This window comes from Zingiber officinale, chromosome 3A (assembly GCF_018446385.1).
Source record: "Zingiber officinale cultivar Zhangliang chromosome 3A, Zo_v1.1, whole genome shotgun sequence".
NCBI classification, from domain to species: domain Eukaryota; kingdom Viridiplantae; phylum Streptophyta; class Magnoliopsida; order Zingiberales; family Zingiberaceae; genus Zingiber; species Zingiber officinale.
In genome coordinates this window covers 25,515,511-25,537,687 of record NC_055990.1, presented here as the reverse complement: position 1 = coordinate 25,537,687, position 22,177 = coordinate 25,515,511, and the positions used below count along the sequence as shown (strand labels likewise).

General features: G+C 35.3%; 2 protein-coding genes across 2 annotated transcripts; one reads left to right on the top strand and one right to left on the bottom strand.

Annotated features, from left to right (window-relative positions):
• Positions 1-13,341: 13,341 nt before the first annotated feature.
• LOC122051498 (glycosyltransferase-like At2g41451) lies at positions 13,342-18,347 on the top strand. The gene is made up of 11 exons (XM_042612665.1): positions 13,342-13,859; positions 14,134-14,283; positions 14,401-14,453; positions 15,174-15,282; positions 15,473-15,607; positions 15,680-15,724; positions 15,867-16,054; positions 16,239-16,380; positions 17,456-17,502; positions 17,623-17,710; positions 17,827-18,347. Exons 1-11 carry the CDS (start codon positions 13,527-13,529, stop codon positions 18,082-18,084), a joined length of 1,548 nt encoding a protein of 515 aa, XP_042468599.1. The 5' UTR covers positions 13,342-13,526; the 3' UTR covers positions 18,085-18,347.
• A 267-nt stretch (positions 18,348-18,614) lies between these two features.
• Positions 18,615-21,718, bottom strand: LOC122051497. Its single transcript, XM_042612664.1, has 4 exons — positions 21,334-21,718; positions 20,845-20,964; positions 20,692-20,762; positions 18,615-19,093 (listed from the first exon to the last, which is right to left on the bottom strand). Exons 1-4 carry the CDS (start codon positions 21,481-21,483, stop codon positions 18,844-18,846), a joined length of 591 nt encoding a protein of 196 aa, XP_042468598.1. The 5' UTR covers positions 21,484-21,718; the 3' UTR covers positions 18,615-18,843.
• Positions 21,719-22,177: the final 459 nt, after the last annotated feature.

Here is a 22,177-nt window from a genome sequence, read left to right as displayed (position 1 = left end):
CATTGGACGGTCGAATTAGAATTTAATGTTTTGTTGAGAAAAAGATTGGCAATAATTTAATTAATTAATAATTACTTGGCCAGATACTCTTGGTCTAAAATTTTGGACCACTTAAATAAGGGGGATCTAGTTTATCCAATCAATAAATGAACAAGGGATCAAGGATAATTCAGGGATTCTAGACCAGAAAATCTCTGTCCGTCAATTGTGACATTGTCCTGTAATATAAAATATACTTTTAGGATTATGATACAGTGGTAAAGATATTTAGTTATCTCCAAATTCCTTATGATTTAATTCCTAGATATGATATATTTATAGAGATTTTCTCTAAATGAGATTTGCACTAAAGGATATTAGACTTTGGAACCACCCATTATAAATACTTTTTAGTTTATCTTGATAACTGATAGAAAATTTTTATATAATTAGATGGGTCATTTCGACTCAATGTTATCTAGTTTAATTAATCATGTAATATAAAATGTACAATATAGTTTAATCTTTGATTTTTTTAAATTAAAAAATATCATTTATGATTATATTTTTTTATATAAATCAAAATGACACTTGTTTTTTTTATTGAAATCGATATTCTTCTTTCATTTATTATATTTTATTTTTTAAAAACTATTTTTATTTTTGATTTTGTTATAATAGCTGCGGAATCGTAATCTACAATATTAATTGATAGTGATAAAAATAAAATATCAATAATAACTTATAGTTACTATAATATAATATTAATTAATATTAACTAGTATTGATTAATATTGACTAGAGATAAAGAGAATTTTAGCTACTATAATATAATGTTAAACAACATAAATCAGTGTTGATCAATGTTGACCAAAGATAAAATGTTTATATTATGATACTGAAGGATGAAGTTAGGAATTTCATATTAGGGATGAGTGAAAGGCGTGTGTTTATGTTAAAAGGGGTGGATGTGTCATTGAATCTCATTCACCCTTATTTTTATACTCCTACATCTCTTATACTAAAAAATTGAGAGGGTGGTCGTCCATGTCCGCCCCTTACCTCCATCCTCAGTGATAGTTATTTAATTATTATATCATAATGTTATTAATATGGATAAGAATTAAAGTATTATTATAATATAATATTGACTAGAGATGAAGTATTCATATTGTAATCGTTATATATTATTGATAATGGAAGCTGTGAAAATGTTATATCTAAAGAAGTTATACAAAAGTTGCAGTTGAAGGCGGATCGTTATCTAAAACCTTACAAGTTGTCATGGCTGAGCAAAGGAGTGAGGTAACCATATATAGGCGGTGCCTTTTAACTTTTTCTATTAACAAAAGTATTACGATCAAACATAGTGTGATGTTATGTCAATAGACGCATGCCATATATTATTGGGATGACCTTGACAATATGATCATTGCGTCATCCATAATGAACGGAAGAACACTTATACGCTAAGTATCAAAGGGAGGAACATTGTATTGGCTCCTCGACGAGAAGGAACCCCTTCAAATTTGGTAATCAATAATTCTATACTACTTTCTATGTCCATATTTTTGAACAAGATGAAGCACGGAGACATAGTCTATACTTTGCTTCCTTACGAAAGTGATGTAATAGACCTAAACTCAAATCTACCAATGGAGGTGCAACAACTCCTATCCAACTTTGCTCATTTGATGGTCAAAATGTAGGGATCTTATGCGAAAAATAACACATAAGGCAACGGAAAAGGATTCCTCTAGAGATTCTTGCAAATATAGTATATATGTTTTCTACTCTATCAAATATAATAGTTACCTTTGTTGCGTAAACAATACTCCCAACAGTAACTTTGATTCGGATGCAAATCTCAGCATGATCAAAATGTTTGCACCTCTTCAGTATCCACACGAACACGTTTTCCGTTCGTCTCACGAACTCACTATTTGAAGAAGAAACAACTTTTGTTGTGCTACCAACAACTTGTAGGATCGTAGCGCGAAACAGAAAGAAATAAGAACTCGATCGGTTACTTGGTTCAGAGCTTTCGGTGACTCCTATTCCAAGACCAAGACCTACGATCTCTCGAACTGTATCAATGGGCAATCCACTATAATCTTCTTCTGGAATCACCGGAAGAGAGAACAAGTACAATAGAAAAATTAGAAGAAATATAACAAGCTATATTTCCCTTTATGCATTAATTAAGTACAGAATTAAACTTTCGTTACCTAACACTTTTGAAGATGATCGGATTGATCTCGGTGTTGAACAACTTCTCAATAGTAGTTGGACGCAGTAGCATCGCAGCATAGTAGACGGACGAAGTCAGAGTAGCCTGTATTGAAGTCGGTGTTTTGGGCACCTCCAAGAGCAAATTTTATCCCACAAACCTTAGTCACAATAAGCTTTTCAACCTTAGGTTTTTATCCTTTGGAGGGCATCTTCAACACTCTTCCAAGGTGCCTCCAGCGCTAAGCTTAAGGCACCTCCAAAGGCATGTGAGGTACCTCTGCGCTCTCTTGCGCGAAGTCTTTGGCCAGCATTCGAGGTGCCTCCACTCGCACAAGAGGCACCTTGAGCAATGTTCACCAACACTGTTTTTTCTCTTTAACTCATGCAAAAATTGTAGGATTGAAAAGAATTTAGATATCTCCATAATTGTATGATATTATTCACTTTGGACCTAAGCTCTCATGGTTTTGCTCTTGGGCTCTACCCAAATGGTCTTATACCAATGGAGATATTTTTTTCTTATAAACTCAATGATCTTTCCCATATTTTTTCAATATGGGACTATGTTTGCAACCTTGCAACCCCAACAATCCCCTCTCAAACAAAGAACCATAGGGTCCCCCTCAAGCATCGGGTCACTCTTAACCTGCGCAGGGTCTCCCCTAGAGCATCAGGTCATCTACCATGGTTTGATCTTGGATCATGGCTCTGGCTCGTGCTTCTTCCGGCAATTAGTCCGGTGAAGAGCAACCTCGCTCTGATACCAATTGTAAGATCGAAAAGAATTTAGATATCTCTACAATGATATGATATTATTCATTTTAGGCCTAAGCTCTCATGATTTTACTTTTGGGCTCTACCCAAAAGGCTTCATGCTAATGGAGATATCTTTTTCTTATAAACTCATGATCTTTCTCATATGTTTTCAATGTGAGATTATGTTTGCAACCTTACAACCAAACAAAAACATGTTAGTCCAAAAATAAAGTATAACCTGTAAAATAAAGTTAGCATAATAATAAAATAGTATATTAATTAGACCATGTCTGTCTAAGACCAGGATCTAGTCAAGATCTCAATTTAGGAATCCAAAATGAATCTAAACTGGACCCGTGCCTAAAGTCCCTAATTGGGACTCATCCTCACTGGAACTTTCTCCTCGAGTGACTTACCTTACCACACAGAATCGCTTGACTCCCGCATTGTCCACCAGGTCTTTCCGCTAGTTGTTAGGTCCGCATACCCAACTAGATTTCGATCAACTATCAAGTCACGGACCTAGCCGGACTTTTCACCGGATATCAGGTCATTCCTTGACTTATCTAGACTTTTACACCAGCTATCAGGTCCTCCAGACCTAACTGGATTTCAGCCTAGTGTCAAATCAGTCAAATCCTACACACTTGGTAGAAAGGTTAGATCACAACACATCTAACTTTAATCTATTTGTCATTTATCAAAAACTTAGGTTTGATCATTGATGTCAACTGCACCAACACAACTCAAGGAAGTTTTGACCAAGGTAAGAAGAAGAAGAAGACTAGAATGAATACTCAAAAGTCATACACGAAAATCATTAAAAAAATCCTTTTGTACTCATCTAATGAATACCAAATGTTTCTTTGACTTTTGATCTTCCTTCTTTAATGTATGATTAATCCAAATCAATCATCACTATTCTTCTTTAATGAGTGGATTCAATTGAGTCTAACTCAATGAGTATAGTTTGAATTAGACTCAATCCATTGATTGGATTTATTTGAGTCTAACCCAATGAATCTAATTCGGATAAGACTCAATCCAATAGCCCAATGGTTCATCATATTGTTGGATCCTTGGCAACCAGCTAGAGGGGGTGAATAACCCTGCAAATAAAAATGAACCTTCCTCAAACTTTTATAGCTTTAATAAATCTAACACTTGCACAAAAAATAAAAGACTAATTAAAAAAAGGAAGAGACACAATAGAATATACTTGGTTACAGCTGAGCAGGTTGTTAATCCAAGGAAGATGAAAGCGCACTAAACTCTCCATCAGTCGGAGAAGCCTCTTTACAGTAATTAAAGCACTCAGTTACAGAACAAGATTGAAAAGAAATGGATTACAAGTGTTGTTCTGACCTTCTGGGACCAGGGTTGTATTTATAGCCCTGGTCGGGACGCCTGGAAGAGTTCCAAGGGTATGGGAGGGGATAAACTTTTATCCCCATCACACCAAAACGTGCCACGTCGTGTTCCGAATAAAAGTTTGCTCCGAGCGCTTGAACCCAAGTTAACATCATGTTAACTATTTGGTTCGGGTTCTTTTGCTTCGGTTGCTTGCTTGGGTCCGGGTCTTCCGCTCTGGCTCTGGCTCCGCTTGGGTGATCTCGACCATCCGGAATAGGACTCACCCGAACCCAACTTCCCACCTTTGAACAAACTTCCACTCTGGCTTCTCATCCTTTAGAAACGCCGCGCGCATCCTTCTTGTCCGCCCGCGTACTTGTCCACAACACCTCGTACCTCAGATGCACTGAGCCCGTCAGCTCTCTCTCATGCCGTCTTTATCGCTAACTACATCTTTCGTTCGACTTTCTGTATTCCTGAGTTCTTGCACACTTAGACACAGGGGTTAAATACTAACAGGATTTAACTTTACTTGGTTGGTCACATCAAAATTACTATGGTATATTTATAATCTCTCACTTTTTGATGTGAGCAAACCCCAAGTTAAGCTAGGGTAAACCACAAATAAAATAACAGTTCAAATTTTGAAAGTAAAAATAAATTTGCAAGCACAAATTTTTTTAAAAAAATTGTACTATCCTCCCCCTAAACTTAATCTTTACCACTCCCCCTTTTAATCACATAAAAAATAGAGTACCTTTAAAGACATTACTTCAAAGGTCTAATACAAAAGTCTAAGGGAAAAATTAAAGTTTAAGTTTGGATTTATCAATGTAAATTAAAAAATTTTAACATATATAAGTCAAATAATATAAAGTTGAAATTATCATAAAAAATTTAACATTTAGAAAAAATTTAATATTTTTACAAATAAAGTTTTTTTTTCTCGAAAAATTAACTACTAAATCATTTCTAAAAAAAATTTGAAAAAGTATTTTTATAACAACTAATTGCTTACCAGTTAGTCAATTAAATATTTATTTCAATAATTGGCTTCCACGTTATGGCAAGACACTATGCCTTTTTGGATATTGAAGTAACAACCACTTTCTAGATAAAGTCTTTTAAAAAATTAAATATTTAACTTTCTGAAAGTAAAAAAAATAATTAATCTAAGTATGATTTTGAAATCCAAAATAGGTTTCTTGCTACATGGTTAATAAAATTTTTTGGGGGAATGTATTTTTGGGATATTTTCCTAATTTGGCCCTTATGGTATTTGAGATACTAGTTAAGTCCTGAATAATTTCTAAAATTAGACAGAATAAAAGTTGAGCATGCATGACTTTTCAAATTTTCTATTTCCTTTTTCAATTTTTAATTTCTAGTTTTATTTTATTGAAATCTTCTAATCGACAAGATATAGCTAAGATTGATTTTAGCTCTTTCTTTCTTTTTTCTAACTTACAGTAGTTTTTTGATAATATTTTTACGAATTGAAATAACTTGTCAGGAGGAAGAGTCTGTAGCTGACTTACCTTATCGATCTCGCAATCTGAATCTCCCCCTGAAGTGTTGCTTTCTTCCTATGTCGCTCCCCTTCATCAATGCTCCCGATGCTCATTTTGGATGAGCTTGCTTCGTCTTCTTGGTGACTTGCTACTAGTGCAAGTACGACGAGGGCTTCTATCTCCGATTCAGATGATGTGTCACCCCACATCGTCTTTACATTATACTTAGACCGGGTTGATTTCTTGTTCTTTTCCTTGTCCTTGTCTTTGCTCTTCAATTTTGGGTAGTTATTTTTGACATGCCCTTCTTCATTGCAGTGGTAGCATTTTACTTTTCTTTTTCTTTTTGTACTCTGCACTTGATTAAATTTATTAGATTTAAATAATTTTCTTAATTTTCTTACCATTAACGTCGTTTCATCATCGTCAAGTAATGTCTCGGAATATGGTTCGTTTGTTTTAGCTTTTAAAGCAATATTTTGCCTTGATTCTTTCATTAAACTTGCACATCTCGACTCATGAATTTCAAAAGTTAAAAAAAGTTCTTCTAAAGTGCTTACATCTAAATCCTTAGAGATGAAATATGCATATACTAAGGTCGACCATTCCGGAGTCTTAGGAAATGCATTAAGTGCGTACCTTAGCGAATCTCAGTTAGTTACCTTTTCTCCAAGATTCGTGAGTCCGGTGATAAGCTTCTTGATTCTTGAGTAGAGGTGTGCGACGGTTTCACCTTCTTCTAACTGGAGGTTGCTGATCTAGTTTCGGAGTAGGTCCTATCTCGCTAGTTTAGCCTCTGAGGTCTCTTCGTGTAGTTCCAGGAATTTCTTCTAGAGCTTCTTGGTTGACTCGTAAGCTCCGATCCGGTTGACTTCTTGTGGTAGTGAGACACTCAGCAGATGGAACTCTGCTTTGCTATTTGTCACAAAGTCAGTTTGCTCATTCTTCATCCATTGATATTCTTTTTTGTCTTTTGGAGCTACAAAACTATATTTTATAATTATTAATAATTCAAAAACTGTTTTAAAAAATACCTCCATCTTTTTCTTCCAGCTCACAAATTCCCCCTCAAACTTTGGTGGATTGATGCTCGGTCTGGCCATCTCGTGTGCTTCGTTCGGTGGTCAGCCCTCCTGAAGCGAACCCGCTCTAATACCACTTGTTAGATCCTTCGCGGTCGGCTAGAGGGGGGGAATGACCCTGTAAATAAAAACGAGCCTTCCTCAAATTTTTATATCTTTAATAAATCTAACATTTGCATAAAAAAATAAAAGACTAATTAAAGAAAGGAAGAGGCACAACGAAATTTATTTGGTTACAACTGGGGAGATTGTTAATCTAAGGAAGATGAAAGTGCACTAAACTCTCATTCAGGTGAAGAAGTCTCTTTACAATAATTAAAGCACTCAGTTACATCATAAGATTGAAAAGAAATGAATTACAAGTATTATTCTGATCATCTAGGACCAGGGTTGTATTTATAGTGCTGGTCGGGGCGCCTGGAAGGGTTCCAGGGGCCTAGGAGGGGATAAACTTTTATCCCCGTCACATCAAAACGCGTTCCGGATAAAAACTTGCTCCGGGCGCCCGAACCCAAGTTAACATCATGTTAGCTATTTGGTCCGGGTTCTTCAGCTTCGGCTTTGCTTGTTTGGCTCCCGGTCTTCCACTTCATCTCCGGCTCCACTTGGGTGATCTCAGCCATCCGGAGTAGGCCTCACCCGAACCCAACTTCTGTCCTTTGAACAAACTTCCACTCTGGCTTCTCGTCCCTCAGAAACGTCGTGTGTCTCCTTCTCGTCCGACTGCGTACTCTTCCATAGCATCTCGTATCTCGGACGCACTGAACCTGTCAGCTCTCTCTCGTGTCGTTCTTCTCGCTAGCTACATCTTTCGTTTGACTTCTGTGCTCCTAAGTTCCTGCACACTTAGACACATGAGTTCAATACCAACAAGACATAACTTTACTTGGTTGATCACATCAAAACTATCATAGGGTATTTACACATATTTTAGTCAAACTAAAAATAAATATATCTTCAAATTAACATATTCTTTGTATGTAATCCAATAGGTTCTTGTAATATTGACAATGTATCTAATATAAAATTTTAGATACATAAGCAATAAGTGATATCTAGCAATGCATCATTACTACCCAAGTGACAAGAATGTCAAGATCTGATCTAACCTTTCTGTGTCTATTTTATTGCATGCTTGGTCCTTATATTCTCGATATCTAGATTGATTAATGAGATATAGACCGTGTCATTCTCTTATCAATTGTTGTGTTTTTTGATCTCCAAGTAGACTTATTTAACTAAATCAGTTCAATATCTCATATTGACTTATTTGAACATGACCATACATTTTAGTAGTTCTACTTAATCAAGGGATCCACAAATATTATTTCCGTCATATGGAAGGGATATATCTCATCTACATCCTCATATCCCTCCACATAACTTATTACATAATCAGTGATCGGCTTTATAGTTCACCTTGTTATAGGTGACGTTTGCCGATACTAAAGCACACAACTTCCTATGCAGGGAACTGTAGTTACTTCAGGTCTAAGGACTATTCATACCAATAGTTACTAAGTCATCAGTTCTATGGTGGGTCAATTCAGTACATATTCTTTAATATATACCTATGCATAAATTTGATATCTTATATCCATGACTTGTGAGATTAAGTCATCAGTTGACCTACATGCAAGTCTCAACACATTAATATTATTCTTGTATATTAATTCTTGACTAGGAATAGTTAAGAATAGTGTCTATACATATCTACAGCCTTCCATTGTTAATTCAACCAATTGATACGCTAAAAACTAGAATCTACTATCTTATGACATTATTATACTTATTTATCTGACATAGATCTGAAGTAAAAGTAATAATCATTGTCTTTTATTAATGAATATGATACAAAAGTTTCCTTGTCAATCATCTCACAATTGGCTCTAAGGGCTAATATTAACACGAAGAGCTTCCTCTGGGACTTCCCCTATAAGAGACATTCCCACCAGATTGACCTTGTTCCAGGGTTAAGCTTGCTTAATTAGCCAGCATACCGTCTTAGCCCTAAGGATGCCAAATAATTATAATAACAAGTTGTAGAGCTATTGAGACGAGACTATATTCATGAGAGTATGAGTCCATGTGCAGTCTCTACCTTACTAGTGCCAAAGAAAGATGATTCATGGTGCATGTGTGTTGATAATAGAGTCATCAACAAAATCACGGTGAAGTATAGATTTTTGATTCCTCGCTTAGATGACATGTTGGATTAACTTTTTAGTTTTAAGATCTTCTCCAAGATCAATTTTAGGAGTGGATACCACCAAATTCGAATCAACCCTAGAGATGAAAGGAAGACCTCCTTCAAGACACAACATAGGTTATATGAGTGGATGGTCATGCATTTCGAACTGTCAACTGCACCCAACACATTCATGAGATTCATGCATCAGGTTTTGCAACCTTTCATGGAAAGATTCGTAGTTGTATACTTTGACAACATTCTCATTTATAGTCCGACACGGGCTTTGCACCTTGATCACCTCCGAACTATTTTTGAGAAACTAAAGGTGGAACACTTGTTTGTTAACAACAGGAAGTGTTTTTTCTTCATGACCTCAGTTTCGTTTCTTGGATTTATAGTGTCTATTAATGATGTTCGTGCATATCCATCAAAGATAGACATAATCTTAGAGTGACCATAGCTAGAAACCATTCATGACATCCGAAGTTTTCATGGATTGACCTCTTTCTACCATCAATTCATCCAAAATTTCATTGTCTTGATTGCTCCTATCATTGAATATCTCAAGGGGCGTGAGTTCAAGTGGATTGAAGTAGCTACGATTAGTTTTCAACTGGTGAAACAAAAGATAACTGAAGCAGTCGTTCTAGCACTTCCAGATTTTGACAAACTATTTGAAGTAAATTATGATGCATCTAGCATTAACATTGGTAGTGTTCTAAGTCAATTAGGATGCCCTACTACAGTGAGAAATTATCCGGTGCTAAGAAAAATTACTCTACCTATGACCTATAATTCTATGTTATTGTGCACTCCTTGAAGCATTGACATCATTATTCATGCAGAAGGAGTTTATCTTGTTCACTGATCATGAGGCTTTAAAGTACATCAATGGACAACACAAAGTTGAGTAGTTGACGCACCAAGTGAGTAAACTACTTACAAGAGTTCATCTTCATGCTAAAGTATCAATCCGGGAGTCTTAATCGTATTGCAGATGCTCTAAGTCGTCGTTCTTCCTTGCTTACTACCATAAGCATTAGGGTTGCCGCCATTGGAACTTTATTAGATATGTATGTTGATGATGATCCCTCCTTTGGCAAGATATTCCAGGAGGTAACTAATGAGCTTCCCAATAATTTTATTCTGCACAATGATTATGTATTTCATGGACTATGATTATGTATTCCAGACTGTTCCTTAATGCATCACATTATCAATAAATTGTATAACAAAGGACACTTCAACCGAGATAAGATATTAGCCCTCATCTCTTCCGACTTTTATTGGCCCAAGCTAACCAGTAATGTAGCTCATTTCGTGAACTGTTGTTTTGTTTGTCAGCAATCTAAGGGAACCCTCACCAATGCTTGTTTGTATACTCCCTTACCAATTCCCAAGGTCCCTTGGTGTGAGGTCGGCATGAATTTCGTATTAGGTTTACCCCACACCCAACGAACCACAGATTCTATTCTAGTTGTGGTGGATCGATTCTCCAAGATGGCTCACTTTGTGGCATGTAGAAAAATCATGGATGTTGTTCAGATTGTCACCCTCTTCTTCAAAGAAATTGTTCATTTACATGATATTCCTCAAACTATTACTTCAAATCGTGATACTAATTTTGTCAATCAATTTTGGAAGACTTTATGGGGAAAGCTAAGTACGAAGCTGAACTTCAACAGCACCTATCACCTCAAACGGATGGTTTAACTGAGGTAGTGAACTAGAGCTTAGAAAATTTCTGAGATGTCTCACAAGAATCAAACTGAAGCAATGAGATATGATTTTACCTCAAGTAGAATTCACATACAACAGATCAAAGAACATGACCACTGGTTTGATTCCTTTTGAGGTTGTTTATGGACGAAGCCCATCCGAGATACTGGATTTAGTCCCTATTTTGCATCCAGAATAAGCTAACCCCAAGGCTGAGAAGATGACTGAGCATCTTCAAGTCATTCATGAGTAGGTTAAGTAGGCAATTCAAGAAAACAACACCACGTATAAGATCAAGGCAGATCAGCATCAATGTCATGTTCTTTTTGACATTGGTGACTCGTGACCGTTTCACTATTGGTGAATACAACAAGCTCAAAGATCGAAAGATTGGGCATTGCGAGATACTATAAAAGATTAATAATAATGTCTACATGTTACGACTTTCTATTCATTTAAAAACTTTTGATGTTTAAATGTGAAACACGTAAGTCATCGTATTGTGGAGCTGGATACACCTACCTTAAACTCAAGGGCAAGTTCTCTTCAACTCTGGGATGCAAGAGGGTATCCAAAGTATTCATATTTGCATCTTTTGAAAATTTTTTAATTAGTTATCTGTTAATTAAATTTAGTTTACTTTTTTTTCCTTAATTATATTGAATTTTGTCCTAAATCTTAGGGAACTAAGTCTTGTTAGTTAATTTATCCTAAATCTTATAGACTAAGACTAGTTGACTTTTTTTTTTTTTTGTTTAGATATTTTGAGAGTTTTGAGAGCTATATAAACTTATATTTAGATAATATTTAAGATAAGTTATTTTGATATTGAATCATTTAGTTTCGCTTAAGTCATGTTACAGTTGTATCTCTTTTATTCTTCTATTTCCATTCTTATTTTCTTGAGAATATTTTTAAACTTAGCTTGGACTACTTCTAATTCCTTATTTCTCTCTTATTTCTCGTAATCCCTCTAAAACTTCATGCTCCAGAATAATCTATATTCTACTCGGTATCAATTTATTATAACGGTTAAATATTATGTAATTAAAATATTTATATCATAGCAATCATGAAATTATAACTATTATAATTATATAATAGTTACTAGATTATAACTGTTATAATTTTATAGCATGTAAATTTGTATATTACTACAATAGTGTCTAAACTAAAGATAGTTTTGAAAAAACATATATATACTTGCTTAGGATAAGACAAAATAAAAAAAAAAGTTATTTTAAGGGTAAATTGTTCTAAACTCCCTATATGTAAACTTAACTTTCTCCTTAGTTTCTGCGTTAGAAAAAAATTATTCTTACTTCCTACATGTAATTTTTTTTACTTCAACTCCTTAATGCACATCGATTGACTTAATGGTTTTCAATTTTTTTAGGTACAAAAAGTCTAAAATGAAGTATAATTTCTCCTAAATTCAATATATTTTAACTAGAATTTAATATATTTTCTATCAAATTGAGTACAATTCTTTTTTCGCATGATCAATTGATTGATATACTCGATTCTAATTAAATGATACTGAATTTGGAAGAAATTATACCTTATTTTAGACGTCTTTTTACCTATAAAAAATAACGAGGGATTTTGGTCTAAAAATAATGATATAATTCCTACTAAACAAAGTACTATTTAACTAGAATCGAGTGCATCAATTAATTGGTCATGTAAAAAAAATTGTGCTCAATTTGATAAAAAAAATATATTGTATTTTAGTTTACATATGCTCCACATAAGAGCATCCACATCAATTACCCTAAACTAAACTTTTACCTTAAATTTTACATTTTGCATTAAAAAAGCATCCACATTAAGTACCCTACTCATTCCCTAAATATACATTTTATGAATAATAGTTCTTTAAATTTAAGGAATGGAATCCATTCCCTAAACATTAAAATACTATTTCTCTCTCCTCCCTTTAATAATAAAAAATTTCTCTCCCCTTCCTCTAATAATAAAAAATTTCTCTCTCCTTTATCTCTTTCCTCCATCTAATAATAAAAAATATGAAGGAAAGAGAAAAAAATAATAAAAAATAAATATATGGTAAATTATAGGGAAACTGATGTATCATGTGATGAAAAATGAATATCTAAATTTAATAAAGTAGTTCTTTTATCCTAAATTTTAGATTTTGGATGAGGATACTGATGTGGATGGAGGAATTATATTTCATTTCATATTTTTTATACTAAAAAAAATAAGGATAATTAGATAAATCGATATGCATTAGGGAGTTAGAAGTAAAAAAAAATTATTATAGGAATAAAGTTTTTCTAACATAAGGACCAAAGAGAAAATTTAATTTATGATTAAAGATTTTAGGATAATTTATCTTTATTTCAATGATTCCAATAAAAAAATCGCTCATTAATTAATTATTTATTTATTTATTATTATTATTACGTCCTTCCACCAAAAATTCTAATTATTTTGGAAAAAGTCCGGAGAGAGAAAAATTTTCAACAAACAACGACTTGACTATTTAACCCTAAAATTTCTGGAATCACTGTTTGTCGTCAATCTATTCGTTACCTATTGCCATCTGCGGTTATTGCCGCCGGCGATGTTATAAAATCCTCCGGCGGTTTACTACAATGCAATAATTGCTGTCGCCGTTTATATATAATTATTCTCCATTTCGCCTTCCAAATCTTCCTCCTCTTTGATTCGATCGGCCCAATGGCGGGCCTCGACGCGGTTCACCGGCACCAGGCCTTCCCCTCCCGCCTTCTTCTATTCCTCACGGCGCTCCCCATGACGCTTGCCGCCTTGGCTTTCGTCCTCCAGTGGCGCGGCGGCGTAGATGATCCCGCGTCGCGGTGGCTCGTGGCCGACGCCCACGGGTTCCCGGGGACGGACAACAGCCCCCGAAGTTCGTCAGGTTCGTCCACACCTTCCGTAGTTGCGCGCTTCTCCTCGGACTGCGCGGACATCCTCAGCTCTAATTCCTCGCCTTCCTTCCCTTACTACCGCGGCTGGAAGTTCGATTTCGACAAGGATCTGAAGCCGAAGGTGAGATCTTGCGCGTTTCTGAATGGTTCTTGGGGTGAGTTTTAACTTTGTATGTGCGAAGCAAACTGGAATCCAGATCTCGGTAGGGATTTGGAGAGGTTCATCGGTGATCATGTTGTTTCATTTGTGATTCTGTCGTTGTGCCATGGGATACCTTAATCATGGACGAAGATCTACTAGATAAATATTTGAAGAAGGAGAATGGCTTCGTTTTGTTGGCCTTCACTGATTTGTTAATTGACTGAAAAGTTTAGCTTTTCTTATCATTCTTCAGATATGCATAACAACAAGCACCTCAGCCGGTTTAGAGCAGATTATACCTTGGTTATTTTATCACAAGGTCATCGGTGTGTCACAATTTTTTCTGTTTGTTGAAGGGAAGGCTGCGAAGCCTCATGTTTCAGCTGTTCTTGAATCTATACCTGTAAGTTAACCAGTCTTTTTTGGGGGGATCATAAGATGAATATTCTTATCTATTCTCTAGTTAATTCAAGTACTGCAAGACTCTTCGATTCTATTATTTGGATTTGTATTTTGGCAGGGTGTAAAAGTCATATACAGAACTAAAGAACTTGAGGAGAAGCAGGCAAAAAGGTCAGTTTACTCATTACGGTCTTCTTAAGTTCTTTATTCTTGAAGAAGCACAAAATCAATTAGAACTCACTATTGACTATTCTTTTGAGTGAAGTATTACAGATCCATTTCACATAATGTCTGAAGCTAGAAATGCTAAAATGAATAGCTCCATTAGTGACTTTTAGACTTCATGAGCTGTGTGACTTTTAGACATCTAAGGTGAAATGAAGCAGATTGTTCTTTCTTATCTATTGAACCTCTACATAGCTTGCATAACATTACACATTACATCTTTTTGCGATGGAAAACTCCAATTGTAGCATAATGAAATATACATCAATGAATTTTTTACCTAAAAGTTTAGTGTCAAATTAAATGTGAAAGAAACTCATCTGCAATATTCAATAGTAGGAAGTTTTTTTTCTTCTAGAGTTTTTTTCCTCTGTTAATCTGACCTTTGGTGGTGTTGGGACCAAGGGGCATGAGAGACTAATAAAAGTCACCTTCATTCTTTAGGTACATGATTAAATGATGTCCACTTAGATGTGTTTTAAATATGAAAGTACTTCCATCAGAGATTCTTGACATTTTTTGATGGATTATGTTTTTTCTTGAATTTCACACACCTAATAGAAAGATTAATGACTTCCTTTTGTTTCTTATAAAAATGTTTGCTTCGCATGATTTTTCAATGCACGGTAAAATGTTGAATAGACTTCATTTACCTTCATTCTACAGCCGAATATGGAATGAGACTTGGTTAGCGGGCTTCTTTTACAAGCCTTGTAATTATGAACTCTTTGTCAAGCAATCACTCAACATGGAGATGGCAATAGTCATGGCACGGGTATGGGAGCTTTTGTTGCATTTCAACATTCTGCAAAAGTGCATGAGAAGCAATTAAATATTTTGATGTGTCAACAATATTTATTGTGTTTGTCTAACAATTATCTTTTAGGAAGCATGGACTACTTGGAATTATATAGATAACTAAATTTGCTCCTTTCTAAGCAATAACTTGATTTCTTTTGGTGAAGGATGATGGTATGGACTGGATCATTCATCTTGACACAGATGAGTTAATGCATCCAGCAGGTGCAAAGGAATACTCTTTAACTCAGTTGCTTTCTGATGTTCCTGCCGATGTTGACATGGTTATCTTTCCAAATTATGTATGTAAGCTTTTGTACTTGTAGAAGAACATGATGTTTTATTGCACCTATGATAGATGTTTTTGGATCCAGGAGAGCAGTGTTGAGAGGGATGAAATCAAAGATCCTTTCAGCGAGGTATATGACTCATTGTGTTTTCCTTATTCTTTTAAACCAGTGAGCATAAATATTACAGTTTGTATTCCAATATCAGTCTATACTTATTAAACAATTTCCCTAGCTTATAGACTAAACCTCATATCATGTTCTTTCTCCACAGGTATCTTTGTTCAAAAAGAATTACGATCATCTACCAAAAGAGATTTACTTTGGTATGTATAAAGAGGCCACACGTGGTAATCCCAATTACTTCCTTACATATGGAAATGGGAAATCAGCTGCACGAATTCAAGACAATCTTCGGCCAAATGGTGCACATAGATGGCACAACTACATGAAATCTCCAAAGTAAGATGTTTCCTTGCATATGTTTGGACAATGCTCTGCTTTTGCAGTTGCGTATGTTTAGATCAGATGATGGACCATAATTTTCCCCCTAATATCCTAGCCTTTAGTGACAACATTTTTTGGTACTTTATTTTCTTTTGTGGCAATCCAAACAACAGCCCTCATAAGATCCCTTTCCCTGTAGTGAGATCAAGTTAGAGGAGGCTGCTGTACTGCATTACACATATTCAAAGTTCTCCGATTTGACATCCCGACGAGATCGGTGTGGCTGTAAGCCAACCAAGGAGGATGTCAAGAGGTGCTTCATGTTAGATTTTGATAGAGCGGTAAGTGCTTAACATTGCAAGAAATTACTTTGCAGTTTGTTTTCCTTTTTGATTGGCGAAGAATGCTTATTTTTTCAAGATCATTTGCCACTACTTCATTTATCTATACACAGCTCACTTATAGGTTGAGTTTTTTATTTATGTATTTTATATCTGTTGTCAACCAACAGGTTATAATAACCATAATGTGTATATCCTTGTAAATTACTTTTTGGTCTGTACCATGGGCTTCAGTACTTCACACCAAACCATATTTATAAAAATGGTGATTGAAATGGAGGAACATGCATTTCCTATATATTAGATTTTTATTCAAAAATCTGATAATTTTAGATATTATGGAAGAATGATTCAATAAGAATATGAAATAGTCCTCACGGGGTGGCCAGTTGGCTAGAGGGTGACACATTGCTACAATGGAACAGGGATCAATTCTCGGCGGGCACATGCCCTCGAAGAAAAACTTCTCTCACCCTTTAGCCATTTGGCGGTCGGCTATAAGATGACCCTGTGATTTACCTCTCTTCACATAACTTGGGATGGGTTGTGAGGAGCGCGTAATAAACTTTTGCTACAATAAGAATATCAAACAAGAATTTGGTAACTAAAATGAAGGTGACTAAAGAGGTTTTGTGGGATAACTGTATGCCATTTATACATTTATATTAGAAGTTAACTTGTGAAGATTGCATATCAAGGCGTTGGATAGCTCCAGAAAGAATATTCAAACTGGTATATTACTAGGGATTAAAATACTAAGCTTATGTGAGGAATTCTTGAAATTGTGATTCATGCACTGTAAATTGTTGGACAAGATGATAAAATAAGAGAAAATAGGTTAAGATGACATGATGAAAATGATAATTAGGTTTATAATTATATAAGTTGAATCAATTGGAAATGAAGTGTCAGGCGTAGTAGAGTAAAGATAAAGGAATTCTTGTTAACCTAAGTGATTTAAGAGTGAATATTACTAGTGATTTATGCTTGCATAAAAGCTCAGCAGCTGCTTTATTTGTCTGTACAAGTTTTTGCCAAATTAAATAACAGTGCAACCTTCCTGTTTTCATTACAGGCTTTCATCATTGCTTCAACTGCCACTGAAGAAGAAATGTTGCGTTGGTAAGTTTCTGAGCTTTCAAATGAAGTTTCTAAAGGATGCTCATTGTACCTACAGACTTTGTTGGAAATCTTTAAGTCTTTTATTTATTTTTTTGTGTTTGATGTTTATTTTTCTTCTAGGTACAATGAACATGTTGTATGGACTGACAAACAGCTAAATCTGAAGCTCCTCAGGAAGGGTATCTTGACACGCATATATGCACCGATGGTAAGTGTCTACATTCCGTATTCGCTATGGTGTTCAAAACCAAAATCCCTAATCGATATCTGCCTGGTTTCTGAGTTTTTCCTCATGGTCTCTGTGTTTCATTTATATGTTTGAAGGCCATTATCCAATCTCTGAGGGAAAATGGTGTTTTGAGCTCTGCAATAGCATCTGCTCATGCATCTCCCAAACTCAAACTCAACTCGACAACCAAGATTCCTCAAAGGAAACCTGATGCACACCCAGATTTGGTCCACGGGCGATCAAAATCACAAGTGACTGCAAGGAAGATCATGGATATCTCTGGTGGCACCATGGACATTGCAGTCCCACCACTATCTCCCCCATGCTTGCACGATTTGATCACGGAGAAATGAAACGGCATCAAACTCCATTTCTTTCCCAGGTTCATATATTTCAAGAACTTGGAAATCCAAACGAGTTTAGTGAGGCTAAGAGTTTTTCTATAGGGAATATTTTGAGGCTTCATGAACCTTTTTTTTTTTTTAATATACACGTAGAAGAACAGTAGAGTGATTTAGGAGATCAGTAACATTCCTCTTGCACTTTTAGATTTAACAAACTCATGTATTATGGATATCTTAACTGCTTGTATAGAAATTATTGGCATTTCCCCCTACTTTTTCATTTTTAATAAAGTAAAAATCTTTGAATCATATATTTTTTTTCTACTTTCAAAACGCTCAATCAAGAACACCAAACCTTCAATTATGGAAATCTTTTCATATATCATTACAAATCATATATGATATGTATTTAGATAATCAATAAATATTTCAATTAGATAATGTAAAATTATAATAAATATGCATATTAAATGATGAAAAATAAGATTGGCCAATTAAATTTCAGGCAGTGTTATTCTATGCATATGACAAGATCCACATCAACAACAAACACCAAGGTCCATTATTATCTTACATAAATTTGAGAAATACAATTTTTAAAAAATGCCCAATTTTTTTTTTGATCAGACTGTTAGCCGCGAGCATAATTGACGCATCTCAATCTCCATTTCCCTTCACTCGTTTGAGTTTCTGACACTGGATCACACCTCATCTACCAAAAACTATGCCATTGTCTAACTCTACAATTGGATTATCTACCCGTCTGTGTTAGATCCTGGCCTTCTTTGGTTTGACAATGAAATCATTATCTCCATCATCATTATCATCATCACTATCGGCTTGTTTCTTGGCCTTGGCATTTCTATTCTTGGATTGAGGTGGGGGTTTCTTGGAGCTTTCTGCTTTGTCCTGCTTGGGTTTAACGGGGGTACCCAATCTCTGTTGTGACAGCCTCTTCAACTTTTTATCATATGTTTTTCTAGCTCTTTCAGGAGACAACAAGCCATGCTCCATCATCCTGCAAATTGGAGATGAAACATCATAAACGTTATGACTAAAACTACCTCTGAGTTACACATTTAAATTGCGGATGATTGGTTAACAGATATGGGCATTATGTGTAGCTCCAATAGACGATAATATGGAAGTAAATAGGTTGAGATCCTATGAATATGCTGAAATACAAGAATAATTGAATCTAATGTACATAAATAATTTAATCAATTATGTTGTAGATGAAAAAATGTACATTGTTTTAAGGCCATTCAGTTAACCAAATTTCCTCCTGTGCAACGAGGCACTTGTCTAACTACATCATAGCCCCACAAAGTCAGTTTTGTAGAAGTGAAGGTTGTCAGTTGGAGGATTGACCCACTACAGGAGCCGCAAGAGTGCCAAGTGCTTGGCTTATGACAAGTGACATTACAGCAAAATATTACTAGTGATATCATTTCCGATAAAAGTTTTATGGAGAGAAGATTTATGTAACCTACTCTAAATACTTGAAACAAAAACAGCTTGACGATGATGGTGGTGATATTCAATTCGATGAGTGTTCAAGCATATACTCAAGATTTGATTAAAACACCAAATTAAGGGAATTTTTCATAATAGAAATGACTTTAGGCCCTAAAATTGACACTTTTGGAGTAGCTCAAAAGTGGGCACCGCACTACAGAGGTGTGACAGGAGTTTGAAAAAGATTGCAGGATAGACCTTCAATTATATCCATTAAAATGCAGCGTACAATTTAATTCAAGAGAAGGTTGCTTCAACATGGAACCAGATTACCATCTAATTTGATCTATAACAACAAATTTATTGCTTTCTTTCTTTGTCACACACTCATTCATTTCATCTAAATGCTAACAAAGTATGCTACAAAACTATGCTTTAATTCTGTTATAGTTCTTGATCCCATGATCAGTCTTCTGTGAGTTATTTAACATATATTGCTTATATCAGACTGGATGTTCAGTTTCCATCATACAGCTAAAAATTAAAAAGCATAGCTTTGCTTGAGTTCCCATCTACCCTATATTTTTTTTCAGGTCACGTCACAGCAGATGTTTCAAAGGAAATCAAATTCTCCTACTAACTACCCAATCATATCTGCACCAGGGCCTGCAATTACAGGGGAATGTGTTTTGTTTTAGAATGACAGTAGGAGAATAGCATAATATGCACCCACCTGCATGATCTAGAGACAATGGGGTGCCCCATCAAAACAAATCAACCACCATTCTTCTTTAGGATATGAATAGGCTCAAGTTTTACCTAAATGCAAGCAGTTGATTTCTTGCATATGCTCTCAGGCAGCATAATGGAGGAGACAAATTCACCAAAAGGGACTTTTGGAACATTTTGCTAAAGAAAAATTGTTAGCATCATTATATGGGTCTCAGGTGTATGATCAAAGAATGAAAGTTACATGAATGGTCTTCTTGTGATGCATTGTCTTCTTACAGATACATGAAGTTGCCTAGTTTATCACCTTAGCAAGTCGATAGTATGATAATTCGCTTATTACGGTATGCAAGCAGTATCAGCTAAAGAAAGGAGCTCAGAAGCAATGAACAAGTGTAGAGGTAGGGATAACAGAGAAAACAATCTTACCAAAATTGTGCCATTTCACTTGAGGGAATTTGTTTCGACAGAGATTCATAGAATATCCTCAAGGGTTCCCTCTATGTGAAACAACACCAAAGGAACTATTCACCCAACTGCAAGTTGCAACAAAGGAGAATTGTATGTTTGGAAATCACAAACCTCTTCAGGAGGATCATGCTTCTGGCCGGGCAAAGAATACACTTTCTTCACGGTTTTTGCTCTAATTTTGGTTTTTGTCACAGTTTTGGAGGCGTTGGATGCGGCAATTGTTGTTTTAACCTTCACATTAGCACGAACCAAATGTTTAACAAATGCAATGGAAAAGAAACACAATATGATGCATAAGAATGGAGAAGCTTCCGATCCAAAATCAATGGGTTCCGATGCATCAAACTGAAGCAGAAACAGATCTGAAAACAAGCCACAATCTCAATCGAAGTTACCAAAATTGAACATTATTTTTCGACATTTAGGAATTTATACCAATGATGTAAAGGGGAAATGTTATCTTCAACAGAATCCAAATCCAAAACCAGTCAAATAAGGCAAATCGTGCATTAAGAAAATCAATCAAGCAGGAAGAGACAGATCGTACGAACTCCCACACCAGATCGCAATTTTTCTCAGAAAAAAAAAAGAGATCTTTACCTCGGACTTCTTGACTACCGTGGCAGATTTCGGCCTGGCAACCATAGTTGTTTTCCCCGATGCATCGATCTTCTTGTTCGCCTCCGACGCCGCGACGCCTTTCCCCTTACCAGCGCTGCCCCCTCCGGTTGTTGCCACAGCCGAAGACATCACCGGGTCGCTCAATTTAGCACCCAAACTCCGTCAAACAATCGTTTTGGATCCTACAAAGAAGATTGCAGCAGGAGCTTCTCTACGTCTTTCGATCTAAGAATTAGACCCGCTCTGGCTGGCGGCCGCCGTCGTAGCTTTGGAGGAAACGGGGAAACGGATAAAAGGAGAAGACCGGAAGTTTATCCTACACTGCGTCGCATTTTCGTCATTTCCCCGCTTTAAAAAGATTCCGCATCGTTTTTCGGTCATTTGGCCTTTTTATGATATTCCAAGTATTTTCGGCGATCAATAGTTTCTTGTGATATTCAAATTATACATATTACTTTGGTCATCGAACGACAGGGTATCCAGGGGATATGGTAAAATTGGTAGACGGTTTTGATTGGATTAAGTCTTAGTAAAAAAAATGTACTAAATGGTAACTTTCAAATTGAAAGAAACCCTAGAATTTAAAATGGATAATCTGAGCTAAATCCTTAGTTTGATAAAACTAAGGTTTATTAAATTGGAATAAAAAAAAGATAGGTGTAGAGACCACGTAAATTTATATGTATAATTTTAATTATGTGATTATTTAAATAATTAAGTTATAAGAAATAAAATATAATTAAATTTTATTTGATTTAACATAGATAATACAATAAAAATTTATTTATTTAAAGATTTTAATAAATAGCCTAGTTTAATTTTT